The 18,771-nt window shown below is 43.6% G+C and overlaps 4 protein-coding genes across 4 annotated transcripts; 1 reads left to right on the top strand and 3 right to left on the bottom strand.

Moving 5' to 3' along the window:
* The first annotated feature begins 2,165 nt into the window (after positions 1-2,165).
* On the top strand, positions 2,166-5,378 carry ccdc33 (coiled-coil domain containing 33). The gene is made up of 7 exons (XM_084555969.1): positions 2,166-2,879; positions 3,570-3,658; positions 3,755-3,886; positions 3,967-4,060; positions 4,654-4,778; positions 4,966-5,055; positions 5,165-5,378. Exons 1-7 carry the CDS (start codon positions 2,666-2,668, stop codon positions 5,288-5,290), a joined length of 870 nt encoding a protein of 289 aa, XP_084412095.1. The 5' UTR covers positions 2,166-2,665; the 3' UTR covers positions 5,291-5,378.
* A 489-nt stretch (positions 5,379-5,867) lies between these two features.
* Positions 5,868-8,471, bottom strand: LOC311496070 (cholesterol side-chain cleavage enzyme, mitochondrial-like; the record flags this gene model as incomplete). The annotated part of the gene is made up of 9 exons (XM_084555810.1): positions 8,165-8,471; positions 7,811-7,966; positions 7,494-7,693; positions 7,187-7,390; positions 6,945-7,105; positions 6,699-6,865; positions 6,389-6,467; positions 6,078-6,269; positions 5,868-5,990 (listed from the first exon to the last, which is right to left on the bottom strand). The coding sequence occupies exons 1-9, from the start codon at positions 8,434-8,436 to the stop codon at positions 5,868-5,870; spliced, it is 1,554 nt and encodes a 517-aa protein (XP_084411936.1). The 5' UTR covers positions 8,437-8,471.
* A 237-nt stretch (positions 8,472-8,708) lies between these two features.
* Positions 8,709-11,619, bottom strand: stoml1 (stomatin (EPB72)-like 1). Its single transcript, XM_084555798.1, has 7 exons — positions 11,300-11,619; positions 10,811-10,917; positions 10,579-10,728; positions 9,945-10,148; positions 9,655-9,865; positions 9,192-9,395; positions 8,709-9,043 (listed from the first exon to the last, which is right to left on the bottom strand). The coding sequence occupies exons 1-7, from the start codon at positions 11,454-11,456 to the stop codon at positions 8,838-8,840; spliced, it is 1,239 nt and encodes a 412-aa protein (XP_084411924.1). The 5' UTR covers positions 11,457-11,619; the 3' UTR covers positions 8,709-8,837.
* A 2,084-nt stretch (positions 11,620-13,703) lies between these two features.
* On the bottom strand, positions 13,704-16,278 carry LOC311495264 (photoreceptor-specific nuclear receptor-like; the record flags this gene model as incomplete). Its single annotated transcript, XM_084554659.1, has 8 exons — positions 13,704-14,268; positions 14,359-14,464; positions 14,548-14,788; positions 14,882-15,069; positions 15,261-15,524; positions 15,649-15,752; positions 15,842-15,986; positions 16,197-16,278. 8 exons carry the CDS (start codon positions 16,276-16,278, stop codon positions 14,136-14,138), a joined length of 1,263 nt encoding a protein of 420 aa, XP_084410785.1. The 3' UTR covers positions 13,704-14,135.
* Positions 16,279-18,771: the final 2,493 nt, after the last annotated feature.

The raw sequence follows: 18,771 nt of genomic DNA, 5'->3' as shown, positions 1-18,771 counted from the left end.
ACTGGAGACCTGTCCAGGGTGTACCCCCGCCTCTCGCCCAATGACAGCTGGGATAGGCTCCAGCAGACCCCGCGACCCTTCATAGGACAAATGGTTACAGAAGATGAATGAATGAATAAAACTAAACGGTCAAATAAATATTGTGGAGAAGATACTACCATATTGCACCTTGAAATCTATTGGGGTCGAAGCATAAAGTAACATCATAAAATGGAAATACTCAAGTACTTGAGTAAATGTACTTGTTCACTTTACACCACTGATAATAGTAACGATTCCCCTTTCTTAATAAAATCCCAAGTTGTTGAAGAGAGCACTACTTACAGGATGTACGAGGTTTGGTTAGACTGTCTTAAGAGAAAAACTCCCAACAGAGTAACTTGAAATCATTGTCAACACCAATCCCAGATTTTATTCGTTTACATTTTACTGCTGGTCGTCCTCAATTCAAAATCATGCCAACCATTAAATTGGTAAAACTCACAAGGTATCAGTTTCTTGCGTAGTAAAAAAAGCAATGTTTTGTTTGATGCTGCAACAGATTTTGTCGGTGAAACATGATATGTGACCTCCACAGCCTCAGAAGGATGCACACAGTCTCCCGTCCCATGATGCCCTGGCGCAGATCCTACCAGATTACCGGCCGCTCATCAACAGAGGGAAGACTGAGCTTCAGAGCACGGCTCAGCAGGAACAGGAGACACCAGCTGAGAGGACAGAAGCTACACAGAGCAGCAACATAAACCACACATATCAAGTGCATCACCCACACAAGCGGTACGGTGCGCAGCCACATATCAAAATCATGGTTATATCATGTCAACAGCTGAATAAAATTTAGGAGAAAACCATTTCCTCTGTCCATGCTTTTAGACCGCCGCTGTACGACTTTGAGGATGATCCCCACATGGCAAAGATCAGCGACCTCCAAACTAAGGTGAATGTGACGTGATCAATTCCTTAACTGTTCAATCAATCAGTGAGGCAATCCTCGGTGTCACGTTTAGTTAGAGAACAGTGACGAGGGAAGCCCGGTGAAGTGGGACGCCATGCTGAAGCAGACCCACATGGAGTTTGAAGCCAAAATGGCGGCTAGCAGAATAGATTAACATTTCTCAGCGTGATTGCACTCGAGGAGCATCGAGCTGATGAGCCTGAAACTTGGCGTGAGGGTGGTGTTTATTCATGTCTTGACATTTTCTCCTCCTGTTTTATAATTTCATTTATATTCAGATTGTTATATCAGTGGGTTGAGTTTGTGCAGGTATGTCAGTCCATGGAGGTTTGGATCAGTTATTTGGCAGAAAGGACGAGATCTGAGTGTGAAGTGGGTGATTTCATAGTGGCAGTGGACACAGTAGTGCTTAATAGTACTGCACACGCATAAGAATTATGATAAGGGGCTTGGAAAAATCTTAATTAAATGTCCTCTTCGGTCCAGGTGTCTTCTGTCTGTCACACAGTTGTCCAGGAATGACTCTGTGTGTGACAGCGAGGACACTTTAATGTCTTCAAACCACGCAGATGGGAGGGATCCCCTAGTACTCCCAGGCAGAGAGAGAGAGAGAGAGACTCCTCTTTTATTTTTGACACATAAAAGGACTTTCCAGACTCATCTCACGAGGAGCTGTCCTTCCCATCACGCCCGTGGGGCCCCCCAGCAGAGACACCATCTCATCTACAGTCATGATTGTCACCTCGTCCCTGCCCTTTCAATTAGATGCTCAATTTCACCCTCGTGTCCCACGGGAGTCACAACAACACCATCCGAGATTGGAATCCCCTAATCGTCGCCACCACCCCCCCCCCCCCCCCCCCCCACCCCCCTCGCCACCTCGTACATGCAGCTGGACCCTGCTCTTAGTAGTCTCCATTCAGTTCTGTGCATTCAACCTGATAGAGGAGCATGTGACATGAGCGGAGAACAATGAGCGTGGACGTGCTGTGAGACATGCCTGATGGAGAGAAATGCCTTGAGAGCAGATGTCTGCAGCAACACAGCTCCTGGAAACAGCTCCTACTAGACACTATAGTATATTTTTTTTAATGAGGGGGAACAAGAATGGGAAAAGCAATGATAAAACCATGTTTTCTTTTTAATGATTTGTAATTATTTTGCCTCTACAGTTCAGCAGATGGGCATTTACAGTATACATTCTGTTTATGATAGATAAGGAGTTGTTTTTTAAATACTTGACTTAAGCCCCTATAACAATAGGACATTACAGAATGGGGTGGTTTGTCCTTTTGTATTTGAGGAGCTAAAGTCATGAATACATCATACACAAACCTTAAACAATCAGTTACGGGAATATAGCGCTTTATGAACATACTAAGCCATGTCCTGGCTTCCTGACGCTGAGGGGCTCTATTTAAAGATGGGGTTGAGGAGACATCTAGTGGTGGGCACCACCTAGAGCCACTCGGCGTGATCACCCCACCAGGCTGCTGGGTGTTTTGTGATGTTGACAGCTGTGTGTCCAAATGGAGAGACTCGCCAGCAGATAAAAGACACCGGTCATTGTTTGTCACTATATGATCACAAGTTAATGATTGATCATTGATTGTAATCGCTCCATTAACTGCCTCTGTGAGAAGTACAAGGGTCAGACCTGTACGCCTTCACCAACACTAAGAGAGAGAGTAGTTGAACTACAAAAATAAAATGTCTTCTCTCCATCAGGAGGTGGACAACTATCGTTCAGCCATGAGTAAGATGGCAGAGGACATCATAACACTGAGGACACAGGTGGTGTCGCTGGAGGCAGAAAACAGCCAGCTCCGCAGCGACCTGTCTCTGCACCAGGACCTGGGACGAGATCTGCTGAAGGACACGGACATCGACGTCATGACCAAGGCCGAGATTGCCGACCGGATAGGTAGACCGTAGCAGAGCACTGCCTCTCTTGATGGACTTATTATTACAGGCTATCCCCTATTAACCCTCTTGTTTTAGAATAAGCCTGAACCAAAGTCATGCAAACACTAAATCTAATAAAAAGCTAAGACCAGAGCAGACGAAGGTGCTGATACATTAATGTCAGGCAGTTTAGCGCCCAGCCAGCTCCCTCCATGCTGTCATGGACTAACAGTCAGGTCATTGGCAGAAGTAGTTGTGACGTATACGGTGGCTCACTCTGTGTTTCTTAATCCTTGTGAGTGTCTATTCCCAGGCAGACTGTGCCAGTTTGTGATAAGGCGTCTCATTTAGGCCATGGACCCTGATAAGCTCTGTGGGCAGTACAGCCCTTATCTCCTGAAGGACAGTTTGTGACCATGAGTAAAAGGATGCTTCAGAAGGTCACTCTGCTGGCATTAAAGCAAAGGGACTAGATCTGAGTCCCACCCGACAGAAAGTCTGTTTAAAAGCTTTATCCAGGGATCTTTTGATCATTTAGTGGCCAAAATGGATATGTTAATCATAATTTCTACTAAATCTATGGTGAAACTTTCCAGATCAAGCTGTAACTTAGTTCAATTTCCCCACATAACAACCCATATATTCCAATGTGTATAAAATTATGCACAAATGACCTGGATTCATGCTGATTGTTGTTGTTCTTTTGAAGCCACTCTGGAATTCAAGCTGGCCAGCGAGACCAGTAAGACTGTATCGCAAAGAGACAGGATCCAACAGCTGCAGAATGAGCTGATCAGGGTTAGAAGTTTCACTGTCATGCATATGAAACTCCAATAATTCACCCCAGTGTTTGTGTGGTGTGTTTATGCGGCTTCTATCCTGTCATGTATGCAGAAGAACGACAGTGAGAAGGAGCTACTGGCGCTTCGGAGTCTCCACCAGAAGCAACGGGAGGATCTGCAGCGTCACCAGAGCTGTTTGGCAAAGATGGCGACTTTGGAGGACACGGTGAAACAGCAGGAAAAGGTGAATCTGATTCCTTTAATAACTAACAGCTTATAACCTTAATGTTAGGCTTTATAATTGTGCTGACCCAATTTTTTTAGGTTATTGAGAAGATGGAGAAAGCACTGGATAGCAAACTCAGAGAGAGAGAAAAAGAACGTGGTGAGAAAAAGCTGTTGATGAAAATGCAAAGAGGTACGTACAGCTGTTGAACAATACATGTATATACACCGATCAGGCATAACATTATGACCACCTTCCAAATATTGTATGGGTTGTGACTCATCAGAGAATGGACATGGGCCTTCAGTGGGTGTCCTGTGGTGTCTGGCACCAGAATATTGTTAGTGGGGGCTTTTGGGACCTAAGAGTTGAAGGGAGGCACCTCTGTGGATCAGGCTTGTTCCTGTACATCCCACAGATACTTGATCAGTTTGGGATCTGGTGAATTTGGAGGCCAGGTCAACACCTTGTGCTGTTCTTCGTGGTTTTTGAACTGTTCCTAAACCATTTTTGTGTGTGTGCCTGTGTCAGGCTGCATCTTGCTGGGGATGGCTGCTGCTATCAAATAGTGTCATTGCCATGGGGTGGGGGTGCCTGGTCTGGTCTAGGTGGGTGGTACATGTCTAAGTAACATCCACATGAATGCCAGGACCAGAAGTTTCCCAGCAGAACATTGCATTGTCACAAGCTGGTCCTGTCAGTGGTTTTAATGTTGTGGCTGATCGGTTTAAGTCACCAAATGTTCACACTGTCCGAAACATCGGACCTCTTTTAATGTTGGATAGGCGAGACTGACCACAAAAAGGAAGAGATAGAGTCAGCGTTGGTAGCAGAGAACGCCCGTCTCAGAAAAGAGCTGGACAGGATTCTCCAGCAGCCGGCCCCGCTCATCAGACAGCAGCCAGCACAGGTACTCCTCAAACATTAAACTGATACATTCAAGACAGTTTTCAAAGACAGTCTATGTGGTGGGAAAATAGTGTTAAGATCTCAGGACTGACTACAGCTCAAGTCTAGACTCCATTTGTCTGAAGGCCTATATTGTAAAATACTACCCAGATTATGTCCCAGACTAGTCCTTATCATGTCCCCTTCAGGCAAAAGAGTCACTACCACTCAAGGACAAACTGAGTTTACTAAATAAACTGGAGACGGCTGAGGCAAGAGTCCAAACACTGGAAGCTCAGGTAAAATTTCTAAATAACCATATGGCCGTCCATTAGTTATTATTTAACTACTGATCAGATCATCATTTCTAATTAAGTGTATGTTTTTTCTTTGTTTGCACATATCTAGCTGGAGGAGAACGCGAAAGTCTGGGGGAGACAAAAACAGGAAATGCTGACCAAACTGAGCGAGCACAGGCACGGCTTTGTCCGAACATCCACCGTGATCCTTCACAACGTTCCTCTGGTCAGTTAGCAGTGAGCGCTCTTTGCGTGAAATTAGTTTATGAATGGATTTAATGGTTTTCCTCCTTTACTTCCTCTTCTAGAGGGATGTGTCAGATTCATTACATCACCAAAGAAAAAAGCAGAAACCGGTAAAGTGACGACTGAGGCGTTGACCCAAACCAGATGACACCCTCTTCTTCTTTCTGACTACGTGTTTAGGCATTAAAATATGGAGTACAGTGAAGTATAAAAACGTATACTTTGTGTTGGTTGTATTGTTTATTAGCTTATACAGATAAAAGATGCTTCAAATGTTTTTGCCATGTACAGGTGGGATGAAGGCACTATACAGTTTTTCGGTATGTTGACTCACTAAGCAATGTAAAACACACATAATTCCTTTGTTCACTAGCTATGAAATCACTAGGTAAGGTGAGGTAACAGTTTCATAAACATCTTTTTTCTTTCCTCGTTTTTTTTTATCTTGCCTCTAAGGCTGGAATATTTTGTTTAGCGTGAACATCATGAAGCCCTTTTAACATTAACTGAGATGAGGGGCTTTAAAAATGAGCTTCACTCACTACAACCATCTCTCCACCGTGATGTTACCGACTAGCTTGCAGAGGTTTCAGAGTCAGTATTAAAGGCTTGTCCGGCACGAGAATGAGCTCAAAGGTAGTTTGCACATCCACATGGCGCTGCTTCTCCACTCTGAAGTTCTCCAGCATCTGCAAAGGCAACACAAGCGGTTAAATTGATGTGTAAACGCAACAGGTAATATGGTGAAACTGCTCTTTATGGGCTGTACTTCTCACATGGATTAGGAAGATCTGCATCTCTGTCTCAGCTATCCTGCGTCCTAAACACTGACGGGGGCCAAAGCCGAAGCCCAGGCTCCTGAAGTGCTGCGACTCCGTCCTCAGCCAGCGAGAGGGCTGGTACAGCTCCGGGCGAAAAAACACCTTGGGGTCTCTGCCCATTGCGTATAATCCCAACTGAACCAGAGTCTAAACAAAAATATATAAAAGCACATGCAGAAAAAAAAATGGATTAAAGTCAAAGGCTCTTGCTGAGTTTCTATAAAAACACCAAAATATAATTATATCATTTAGTGCCTAACACTTACTCCAGCTGGGATGTGGTAGTTTTGAATAATTATATCTTCTGCTATGTATCTCTGCAAGCTCACTGCAACCGGATGTAACCTGAGGCGTGAAAATATGTAAAAAAAAATTTAATTAAAGGAAAGATCAAGTTGTGTAAAAAGACAAAAAAGATCTAACAATCTTCAAATGAGAATAAGGAACTATGTCACACGTCAGTGGGGTTGGTTTGAAAAACAGAAGATTATTTCAGATTAGTTCTGGTGCATCTGTACAACAGAAAGGATCAAACAGAAACAAATGAATAATCCGCTGCACAAACATTTCCTTCACCTCAGTGTTTCCTTCAGAGCCCCTTTCACCAAGGGTATCCGCTTCAACATCTCCTGCATGTCTCCCTGGGTTTCTGCCCGAGCTGCAGCCACCTCTGCCCTCAGCTCCTCCTGGAGGTTGGGCTGTCTGGCTAACTCGTACAACGTCCACAGCAGCGTTATAGAAGTCTATAACACATTAATGAATAAAGCAGCTGAAAGAAGTGACCTTCAAAATTTTGTGATTTTGTTTTTCACTGTGTCTCACTGTGTCTACTCCTCCAGCCATTAGCTCAGTGACGCTGGCCTTGATGTCTTCAATGGACAGCTTGTCCAGCAGGAGCAGACTAGCCAGGACTCCTGGGTATTTCCCTGGAGTGCTTGTCTCCTGACGTAACCGTCTGTAGATGTTCTGGATGCAGCGGTCCGCTGATGGACCAAAAGATTATAAAGATTTTCACTCTACACACATCGAAACCATACTTCAAATGTTCATCGTACTCGTCTTACCTTGGTTGAATATCCCATCCCAAGCCTCCACATGGTCCCGCCACACCTTCGCTCCAATCTGCCTCAACAGTCTGGGAGGTATGTACAGCATGGGTGAGGTAGTCTTGAACATGAGGGTGATGCAGTCGATGAAATGCTGAGCGTCCGGGTCGATGTAATCCAGCATCAAACCCAGGCGCTCCCCGTACAGCACCGAGGCCACCGCTGTGTGCAAACACGAGACAAAGACAAGCGACGAAAAAAATGAGTGCTGCCTGCACGAATTAAAATCCCACAAATATAAAATAAGATGAATATCAAGTCTTACATTCTAGCGCGTATTTAAAGAGTTCTTGAGAGAGGTCAGTGGTCCATTTGTTCTGGCCACTTCGTGTTATTTTTTTGTGAACCCTAGTCACAAAATCCTGGCCCACCTCATCCAGCAGAGGCACAAAGTTTTCCAGCATCTTCAAGGAGATCACCTCCTTGTTGAGGATCACACGCTGTGATCTCCAGTCTTCTCCGTTCCTGTGGGAAGATTACATATTCATCTAAAACCATGTAGGTGGGCACGAACCTAATAAAGCAGTCAGTTTTTATTAAACAGAATGCGTACAGCTAGGAGAGGACAGTAATAGCACCTACTTTAGTAACACTCCATATTTGCGGTTTCTGTAGTCTCTGTATGATGTCCACGCTTCAACTTTCAGCCTTTTAGGATAATGGCCTTCAGCTTTGAACAGGATGGCTGCATCCTTTGGGTTGATGATATTTACACTTTCATAATATCCTATTTTTTCCCTGACATTGAGAAAGCACAACAGTATGTCATATCAACATTTGACCTTGTGGAGCCACAAATGTTTTTCATCAACAAAAATTGTTCATATCTGAACCGCAAAATAGCTTCTTACCAGTGACGTCAAAGTCATATATTATGTCTAATAATTTGCCTCACACAACCTCATTCTCTTTAAGATATTGCCTTGCCTCTCGTACCTGTAAATGGGTCCAAAAGTGTTGAAGTTCTGCGCCATGATGCGGTGAAGGTTTTTGAAGCCATCCAGTTTCCAGAAATTGTACAAGTTGGCCACGCCGTTCTTCCACAGTCCAGGAATCTCGTTGAAAGGCCGGACAATGCAGCTAGTTTCTGAGAACGCCTGTCTGATCACCGGCATGCTGCTGCTGCATCGCACACCGGAGGTCGTCAGCTCTTCTATCCAGGACAGGGTCAGCGTCGCCGGGCTGCGGCACATACTCCACCGGGCCATCTCAGTGATAAAAATGCTCGCTCTCTACTACTTTCTACAGCTGCTCTGGCTCTCCCAGGGACGTCTGGTGCAAAAGTAGGAGGCAGGAGGCTGGTCCACAGAGTCAGCCCCCCTTGTTTTGCAGATCAAGGCTCTCCAGTGGAATTTAACAGTTTAACGCAGCATAAGGCTGTGCATCGCACAGTTGAGCTGCATTGCAGAGTCAGTGTTTTATCTTATACCTTTATATAAACAGTGAATGTTTGAATTCAGATGAGGTCTGCAGAACTTCAGAAAGTAAGTTGTCTTTAATTGGTGAAAGATGAAAAAGGCAGAACATTAATTTAATTCAGAAATGATTACATTGTACATTACAGTTTACAGTTGAAATTGAGGATTTAATAAATACCAATAAAAATCTACTACAAAGGCTCTTTTTTAAGCAGCTTTATGAGTTCTTCCAGCTTCATGGCAGTCTTAACATCTCCCTGGACTTTAAGCCTGCCACTGGTGTAAGCGGCAAATGGTCGTAGTCCACCCTGGAACATGGCCAGAAGGTCGCAGTCACTCATGCTCAGAATCACATCTGGCTCTCGGCACAAGGGCCCTGCTCCAGCTGCACCGCAACCTACACAGCACACACAAAGGAGTGATGGAGAGGATTGAGTTCGATTTCTGTAACTGCGTGATTGTTTCTATTTGAAATATTTATGCAGACAGATTTAGCACGGCTTGTATTGAATCTTTAAAGCTTTTATAACTGCGGCTTCCATCACCTTGGCTCAAATCCACATAGTAACTGCGCTGCTGTCCGTCTCCTGAGGTGATGTCAAACTGGAAACAGGCCCCAACCTGATGGACCAACGATTCTGATAGCAACAGTTTGACCGCACTGAGCAGCTCTTCAACGGAATCTGTCATGGTGACGGTTGCCTCGAGCCCACTGCTGACCTCATCTGTAAAGATTACATGGTCCCCCCCTAAAGAGAAAGATGCAGAGATTATGAAATAAAATTACATTTTATTGTAATTTCATAAAAGACATTATGATTTGCACAGTAGGGAAAGCATGTCTTGTCCTAGTTGACTATGTTCCACATGTGCAAGGTCTCACTTTTTTGCATTCCACTGTCACAGCTTTAATCTCCTGTTAATGCACCAGTGCTTTTCCTAGTGCAACAAGTCACCAGGAAATGTTTAATGGGTGTCTGATGCACAGCTGTGAGTGTTTGACCTTACCTTGCGGAGACTGCGAGGTGCCACTGTGGTTCATAAAGTGCATGGCCAACTGCTGAATGGGGCCAGTGAGGCCTTCAAGTCCAGGTACAGAGGGAGGCATGATGAGGGATCCAGAGGGGCCTTCCTCTGGGGCTTTCAGTAGAGAACCGAGAGTAAGTTCTACCCTGTCCACTTCCAGCCCCCAAGGATGAGTCATCTCATTTATGTCTATCTGTAGAGAAGAGGAACGAATGTGAGCGTGAAGTGATACGGTGAAAAGCCAGCAGAGAGCAGCATCAGTGAGGTCTCACCCCGAGATATTCCCCAAGCTTCATTCTCTCAGTTTGGATTTCCCTTACAGTCTTCTTCGCCAGACTGTGGGTCAAAGCATTGTGTGCCGTCATCCTGGTGGAGGCATTCAGATCCTGGACAGACACCACCGACATGACCGGGTTCCAGATCCTGAACTGGATGTCTGCTCCCACCAACAACAAGCCGCCGTCCCGAGTGGTCACCTATAGCAGCAGAATTATATTAGCAGAATTTACTTAGAGATAAATAATACGGAAACATCTTCTCTTGACTGAGCAGTCTGAATTTGATTATAGAGATATAGGAGCTCAGACTGAAAGGCTAAGCCATTCAGACAATATTCAGCACAATGCAAGTTTCATGTATGTAAAGTTTCCTTTTTCAAAAGTCATATATAGACATGGTTGTGAGACTTTTCAGACTTCTCTAGTGTCTGATTACTCCTTCTAGATTCACACTGATCAACAGTGCACCAAGACTGCCGCCTGTTGGACAGAGTAAAACATACACAACTAACAGGAATGACAACATTACTCAGCATAGTTGAAACTAAGGATACAATGTACTGATTGAATATGTGAATATTTTGTTCACCCCAACAGTTAACTAGTAGTATTATATGTGGAGATTTACCTGGCATGGAGGGATGTTGAAAGCACGGGTGCGCAGGTCTACTTTCTGCCACTGATCGATGAGTGGCAGCACAAGGACAATACCAGGGCCCTTCGGAGGACACACTCGACCCAGACGGAAGACGACGATCCTCTGGTAGTTTGGTACCGTCTGAGGACAAAATGTGTTTTTATTTTCAGCAGGTGAGTGGAGATACTGTGGATGTGACTGATGGGAGATAAGTTCATCTTACTTTCAGTACAAACCACCCTGTTATTGGAAAAGCCACGAAGGTGCAGATGTAAACGAGGCAGATGACAATCAGGTTGCACATCCAGGACATCCATCCCTGGGAGGTGTCTTAAAGAAAAGAAACCAGAAAGAGGTCATTTCCAGTAATTGAAACAACGGAAATTGTAACAAAAAGCCTGCAAACAGAGAAGGCTGGAGTTTGACAGAAGTGGTTTTACTAGACAGGTGTAACATGTGACTGAACTGCATTATGGGAAGTGTTTTCTGCAATTTAGAGCACACTATATTGTGTTTTACACATTCTTTAGGTATTTTAATATATTCTTTAAGTATATTCTTATGTTATGATTTATGTTTCAAACAACAACATTTATTGTTTTATTGTAGTTTGAGGATGATTTGTTTAAATTAAAATAAATAATTTAATAAATTATGACCAACATCAAACACCTAAAACACGCACTATACTTCATGTCAGCATGTTACCTACCAGTGAAGTCGTTTTCAGAAATATTAGGGATGTAGTCAAACGAAAGTCCTTTGTGGTAGCTGGTCCTAGAATACCTGTCAGAGTCCACAAACAAGCCGGGGCCCCTGGAAGTAGCGGAGTCTCTCTGAGGGAGAGGCTGATACGACTTGCTAAACATTGTTGCGTAAAGATAATTGTTATTTGTTACTTAAAACAACTTCATATTATTTATCAGTCTCCGGTGCAGTTGTTGTCAGGACTTGTTGAGGTGAATAAAGTCGCGGTTTCAGGGCGTTATGTTAGCCCATCGTATTGTTTATAACGGTAGTAAAACGCTTCCGTGTTTTGTTGCATCTCTTCTTCGTGGAATTATTTGAGCTGATACTCTTCCGCAAATGTGCTCACTGTCCCCACCACACGGTAAAGCAGCCGAACAGCAGTTACGACTGCAGAGCAAAGCAGCGTCTTCTCCACGAGGGGGAAGTGTCCCTCCACTTCAGTCGCTGTACCCTTTAAAATGCATAAAACATGTCCTCCTCTTCTCTTCGTCATCATCATCATCATCATCAAAGAAAACTGCACACTAATGTCGGTTGTTTTGTCCTCCAACAATCTGTTCTCATCAATGTCTGAAGAAAAGTCGGACAGAAATAAACAGTTTAGAGTGATTTATACATAAATGTGAAAGGCTAAAAGGGGAAGCAGAAGCAGAAAACTTGAACTGAGCCCTCAGTTCGATTTGATACAGTAAACTGGTGGATAAAGTTTGTTTGTGAGTCAGCAGATATTGGCTAATAGCGCCACCAACTGGTCGAGTAGTGTAATTTCACACGAATAGAATAAAATAGAACAGACTTTATTGCCATTTGCACAGGTACAAAAAAGTACAGGTACATTGGGATGCTTGCAATAGACTGGCAACTTGTCCAGGGTGTACCCCGCCTCTCGCCCGATGACAGCTGGGATAGGCTCCAGCAGACCTCGTGACCCTTCACAGGAGATGAACGAATGAATGAATGAATATAGAACTACATGGTAGGTTATTGCACATAGGGTTATTGCACTAAAATGATTGCACTTGTGTTGAATAAAAATAATAGTTCTCTGTATAACAGAGATGCTCCAGTCTGTGAGGTGCGTGGTGTGATTGTCTGTAGAGAGCTGTTAAGCGTTCATGGTGTGAATGAGGTGTGGGATATGATAATTCCTTCCAGCCTTGATGTCCTTGGCAGCCATCCTGATAGTGGCTGGAAAGAGACTGTTATAGAACCGTGATCCGTGAGCTGGATGATGCTGGTCGCGGAGGATGCTCTGGGAACTTTCTCCTCTAGTGCTGGGTGTATAATGTGTCCATGGAGGGGAGGTCAGAGCCGATGATCCTCTCTGCAGTCATGATGACTCATTGAAGAGCTTTTTTTGACCACACCGTGATGGCGGTAGTGAGGATGCGCTCAGTGAGTCCTCTGTAGGCCTGGGTGAGGGGCTGACGTCTGAGTCCGGCCTTCCTCAACAGTCTGATGAAGAGCAGCCACTGCTGTGCCTTCTTCTCTGCAGCCCTGGTCTTTGTGGCCCAGCTCAGATCTACTGACACGTGACTGTCTGCCTGCTGGTTGGTAGCTGAAAAAAAACCCTGCAACATGATGTCTAATCCATTGTTGATTAGACTTAATTCTTAACGGATTCTTACATTTGGTGAATTGAATTCTTGCTGTGATGCTCCTCACTTTTACATATAATGTAACTCTGGATGTTGTGTCCTCATGCAGGCACAAATCCTCCATGGGGATTCCCACTGAAAGTTGCAGTTCAGTTGTCACTCATAGTCTGTTCTGTTTTACCCAATTTTTCATCTGCTCTTCCTGTTGTCTCTTGGCAGTCACACAGATCCAGAACAGGACTTTCCTAACATCAAATTCTTGAAATTATTTGAGTTTAATGAACAAAGGATGGCAAACATCTGGCAGAACCCCGTAGTTCCTCTTTGTCCCATATATTTCAGTCTCCTGGATTCAGATCACAGAGTTTCTTTTCTGTGACCTTTGGCAAAAGCATCCTTTACCTGTTTGTGGTGAAGAAAGTGGAGAGGACAGGTTTGCACGGTAACACAACATTACATCCTGTAGTAGGCTACAGGTTAGAGCCCACATGAAGATGCAAAAGTATAAACTAAATAAACAATTCTGACTTTAATCCCAGAAATCAGAAAAAAAAGGTCACAAACAAAATGTTAATTCTTTTATATTCTAGTAAGCTTTATTGTAGTTTGAAGTGTCTATATGTATTGTGTTGTGCATTCTGTTATGAATCAGAGAAATTACATGAAAAAAATTCAACACATACAAAATGTCTATATTTATTTTATTTTAAATTCACATATATTTTAGTTGCCATGTGATGCAATAAAAAACAAAAACAGAAACAACAATTCCCTTGCAACTCGGTACCTTTGCTACAGAATGATTATGTAAATTTGGGGTTAACAGAACTGCAATATTTATAAAGTATATGCTTGATTTTAAATGAAGAATAAAAATATTTTGTCAGAATGCAACTCTTCATTTCAACATTTTGACTTGTCATTGCAGGGGAAGGAACAGGTTAACACTGACGATGACTCTGATCTCTTAAAGTGCCCCGATGAATGAGGTAGACACTGAATCAGCATGCACATTACCAGCACCCTGAAACAGAAGCAGCAACATTCATCCAGTCAGAATGACTGTGTTCATTTACGTCCGTGGTTTGCCTGCGGTGACATGTCAAAACGTCTTCAGTGACTATGACCCGCTAAGTTGAATGTGAAAGACGTCATAAGCAGAAAACGTGGTGCTCGTCGGTAGCTTCCCCTCGTGCTTGTTCAGTTTTTGAACATGTCACACAGCAGCTTTTCCATGGGTGTGTTGCCAATGGTCTTGTGAAAGAACAGCTGCTCTATTTTCTCAGAACTCACAAAGTGGAGGGACGGCAGCAGAAGTAACAGTCTCCCGAACCTTGTTGGAGAAGAATTAAAGAGAGTGACTTTTTCTGTTTCGTCATAACTGTGACCAACTTCACACAAAAGGAAGGTTTATTAGGATCACCTGGCGCTCTGGCTGGGGTACACTGAATGGATGTGCTGGCCCAACAGCACCTGGGACTGGTCCTGCAGATTCTCCACCTGCTCTGGGTCTTTGAGGCTGCGTGTCTCTGCACAGGAGAGTCAAACACCAGACATCACTTACACGATTCAGTCAACCACGAAGAACGCTGCTTGTCGTATAATCGCTCACCTGGCTTGAACAATACAGTGGCCTTCAGGCAAGCAAACTCAGTCGGGTCAACAGCCAGGGCCTTGAAGCGACTGAAGACCTCCTCTAGGACCTGCAGTTCAGCCGTGGGAGGACTGATCTTGTTCTGCTGTGCGGGCGGAAGGTCTGGCAGCGACAGGAGAAGGCAGCTCTTCATGGGCATGGACCACTGGATGGCGCACAGGAGGAACATCTCACTCCACGCCTCCTCGAGAAGAATCACCTGATGATGTCACAGAATCACGCGTTAAAAGTCTAACACATGCAGGTGTACGTTCAGGAAATAAAAACTAAATCATGTGTCAGTCAGGCTCACCTGGTCCCGAAATGGCAGGTGAGCAAAAACGGGTAAATTTTTGGCCCACTTGACCGACATGAAGAGGAGACGTGCTGATGTCTCATATACACTCTCTGAACAGCCGGAGGTGTAGGGGGACACGTGGCAGTCAAAGGGAGTCTGGTCCCTCTCTGAATCATTAGTTGTCACATCAATATTCTCCTCCACTGCAGAAAAAGAGAGCCGGGCAAATGTTAAGACTACCAGGAGTCCAATATTGTTCCGTTTAAAGGCATTACAATCTAAAAACCACACTCAATACCGACTCAAACAGTAAAGTCTATTCATTAAGATAGAAAAAAAAAATCCATTCACATCCATTTGGTTTGCAATTAAACTCTCTTTAATATGATCTTACCATCCTCAGGCTCCAGTTTTGCACATGTCTCTGCAGTCAGCAGGCTGACCATAAAGCGGTGGTTGGTGTTCGGGTTGCTGCAGGGTTGTACGGAGGCGGACGTGGTGACAGATGAGGTGACCTGAGGCCTACAGATGACTGATGTGTAGTTGTCAGAGGATTTGAGCTCCTCTGTGGTGGCCAGGTGCTCCTTCTTAGTGTCCACATTTAGGGAGTCCAGACTGACGTGTGCAGTGCTCCGAGGCTGACGCTCATTCTGCACAGCTGCCAAAGGGACCGGATATAAATGATATGTCATCTGAAAACAGCAGCTTTAGATCGTTCGATGAAAATGTGCAATTTTAATCTACATTAATTGCAATTTAATCCCCGGGCAGAGTTGCCTCACCATCTTTGTTCATGCCAGCTTGGAGACACTTCTTTAATCGACAAGCTTGGCACTGGTTCCGATGGGCCTTGTCAACAGGACACCTCCCTGTTCCAGCCTGACACCTACGATGTTAATACGATGTTAACATTAATCGAATGTTTAAATCCATACAATTGTCTCGTGTCTCAGTTCCATTCAGCCTCTTGCTCACCTGTAGATGAGTCTTCGTCTCACGCTTCGCTTGAAGAAGCCACTGCAGCCATTGCAGGCGTATATGCCGTAGTGTTTGCCACTACTCAGATCAGAGCACACTTTACAGAGCAGGCCCTGGCCAAGTGCTTTACGTGGACTTCTTTCTGCAGAGACCAGATAACAGAGATGAGCTATTTTAGATTATTTTGAGCATGAGCCTTCACCTAACTGCACAGATTAACTAATTTGCTTTGCATTTTTGCAAGTTTTTACCTACTTGAAATGATGCAAATCATAAATCTGATGCAGAAGTTTACTTTTATTTACTGTCAATAGTCAGTTTATAACATCTTTTACAACAAATAACGGCCCACCTGCTTGAGTTCCATCCGTGCTTTGATGAGTGAAGTCACTGGAGTTGTCTGATGAAACCATTTTCATCTCGTAGTCCTCCATTTTTGTCTCTGTCGTAATATTTGAATATCTCAAAGAATAAATGAATCTAGATCAATAAAAGACAACTCCCAAAAAGTGTCTCTTCTTGTATAATCAGTGTTTCTTTGCTGTTGTCTTCATGGATCAATGCATCAACACAAAACAATTCCACCAAAATGTTAAAGAAGTCAAATTTGAAGTTCTCTCCACTGGCTCTCTTGTCGTTAAAGGTCCTTTAAGATTCACCCTCACTGATCTGGATCCACCGCTGACGGCCGTTGCTGATGTAGCGTGAGGTCAGTGGAGTTACAGCTCGTCTTCTTCTTTCTCTCTCTCTCCGCCAGAATGAGTGTGAGAGCTTGAGTCGTCTGGGGGCTTTCTGGAGGAAGACAAGGAGATTAGCGCCAGGCGCTGTGTAAGCAAATGCTGATTTGTCATCCTCTTAATCTTTACCGTCTATAAGGGTAAATCAATCAGTCACACCTCTTACGGGCACTAACTATGTTCAACGAAGAGAAAACCAAGAGGCAGCCCCTTTGCCTCCCAGCCGCAGCGCTATCAAAAATGATTTGGTTAATTAGGCAACAGAGACATGATAACGCTCCCATAACTGCAGCTGTGATTGTTTCATTCCCAGTTTATTTCCACTTATTACTATTTCACGGTGAGATGATCAGTTAAATGTTTCATCCGTGTGTCATGCCAAACTGGTGGTGCATCAAAGATTGTAAGACACTAATGACACTACTTTGTAGAATGGAGGATGTCTCATTTTTTTTACTGCAGTGCCAGTTGTGGCATGAACTGTGATATGTCCAATATTAACAAAGAGATTTATAGATAGATGTAACAGTGTCATTATATACATACCTTCCGGCTACACACTTCTTATGATACCTTGCAGACACCTCACTATTACTCCACTGAGGCCTTTTTCACAGCAGACACTTTTGACTTGTCACACTAGAAAAACGTATGCTGCTTCCTTAGAGGAGGTTGTGCACACTGTCATGACTAACTGGGACACTTATTGTCAGTTGTGACAAGTAAACAATCTTCTGTAAGTGATCCCAAATTCATCCGGAGGTTGCCCAATAAAACACTTTAAGTTGAACTTGAGGTTTTTGACATCAACTGCTGTTGACAGCCAACATCTACGTGATTAGTGTGGGCTAATTGTCCCTCTCCTGGGCCACATATGTTTGTCCCCTTCATGTTTACAGGGCCGTCCTACCGCACAGTTAAGACACTCCCTCCTTGCCATATTGGCCCTGTCAGTGACACTAATGGCCTCAGGAGAGTACAGCCACCCCAAATCAGCAAAGTAGCTTAACCCTCCATGAAATGTGGTCTCCCTTCTCGGAGGGAGCGGGGGCGGGTCACGAAAGAGGGTGGTGAGAAGAAAAACAATTAGCACAGAGATTGAAAGAGCAGCAACAAGTTGACCCTTAATTCCATTCTTCTGCCATATGGCGGCTGCTCTCTGAAATGTCCTTCTGCCTAATTAGAGGCCCAAGTACAATTTAGAGTTAACAAACCTCCAACAACAGGTTTCCTCTCTTCTCTTTCATACATATGACATAGCGAGTGGCCACAAAGAAACCTCAACAAATATGCTTGATACTGAGCATGGTGGTTGCATCTTTTTAATTTGATGAAAGCTAACAAAGACACTAGAGGCTCTGATGCCTGGTCTATCCACAGATCGAATTCTATCATGTCTCTAATCCTTATTAAGTCACTCTTGATCTTAAGAGGCCAACTTAGTATTAAAAACAGAGGGTTTTTTGTTGGTCTAAACTGGTGTATAAAAGGATTAGGAACGGCGGGAAGTCTACACATGGCCGGGTCATCCAACTCAGAACCTGCGTTGTCTGAAACTGAAACTGCTTTAGATTTCAACCCCAGAGGTTCCAGTATTTGCAACGCCGCATCTACATAAAAGTAATATATGTGTAATTTATTTCACATTGCGTGCATTAATCGTAATATACACTCACTTGCCAAAATAATAGGCAAACGAGTGAAAATGAAAGCATTCTAATGCAACAGTCCTGAACCAAATTGTTCATTTTATGGAAAATATAGTCTGCAGTGCAGTTAAACAAAAGTATTTCTGTTATTTAGCGTAGCCCTCTGACTAAAATGGGGTTGCCAAAATAACAGAAACATGTGACTGTAGAGCACAATGCAATTCAGTACTTCTACAAACCACAGCCTTCAAAATGAAAACAAAATCGAATCAACAGCTCTCTCAGTTAATTTAAATAAATTCTAAATATCATAACCTTGTCATATATTAGAATGCATTAGTATTTACTAGTGCACCTAATGCACCCTAACTTTAAGTGTTTTTAAAACTCCATTGTCTAGCTACACTTTATTTCTTTACTCACGTGTTTAGTATTTACTGTTGTGTCTGATATTCTTTGTGGACTGCATTTAATTTAACTCCAATTAATTTTATTTTCCTCACGTTTGTAGTTTTTCTTCAACCTCTTCAGCCTCTCTTTT

This window comes from Chelon labrosus (assembly GCF_963514085.1).
Source record: "Chelon labrosus genome assembly, chromosome: 11".
Lineage (NCBI taxonomy): Eukaryota > Metazoa > Chordata > Actinopteri > Mugiliformes > Mugilidae > Chelon > Chelon labrosus.
Note: the sequence above shows the minus strand (reverse complement) of the source record. Positions and strands in the feature narration are given on the sequence as shown.

What these genes read in the sequence shown, in the direction of transcription:
- ccdc33 (XM_084555969.1), top strand. Translation starts at nt 2,666, where the DNA reads ATGTCTTCTCTCCATCAGGAGGTGGACAACTATCGTTCAGCCATGAGT. An exon ending in CGAGATTGCCGACCGGATAG is followed by an intron (nt 2,880 to 3,569) that starts GTAGACCGTAGC and finishes GTTCTTTTGAAG; the next exon opens with CCACTCTGGAATTCAAGCTG. An exon ending in TCCAAACACTGGAAGCTCAG is followed by an intron (nt 5,056 to 5,164) that starts GTAAAATTTCTA and finishes GCACATATCTAG; the next exon opens with CTGGAGGAGAACGCGAAAGT.
- stoml1 (XM_084555798.1), bottom strand. Translation starts at nt 11,456, where the DNA reads ATGTTTAGCAAGTCGTATCAGCCTCTCCCTCAGAGAGACTCCGCTACT. An exon ending in TTCTGAAAACGACTTCACTG is followed by an intron (nt 10,918 to 11,299) that starts GTAGGTAACATG and finishes CTTTTCTTTAAG; the next exon opens with ACACCTCCCAGGGATGGATG. An exon ending in AGCTTGGGGAATATCTCGGG is followed by an intron (nt 9,866 to 9,944) that starts GTGAGACCTCAC and finishes TCTTCTCTACAG; the next exon opens with ATAGACATAAATGAGATGAC.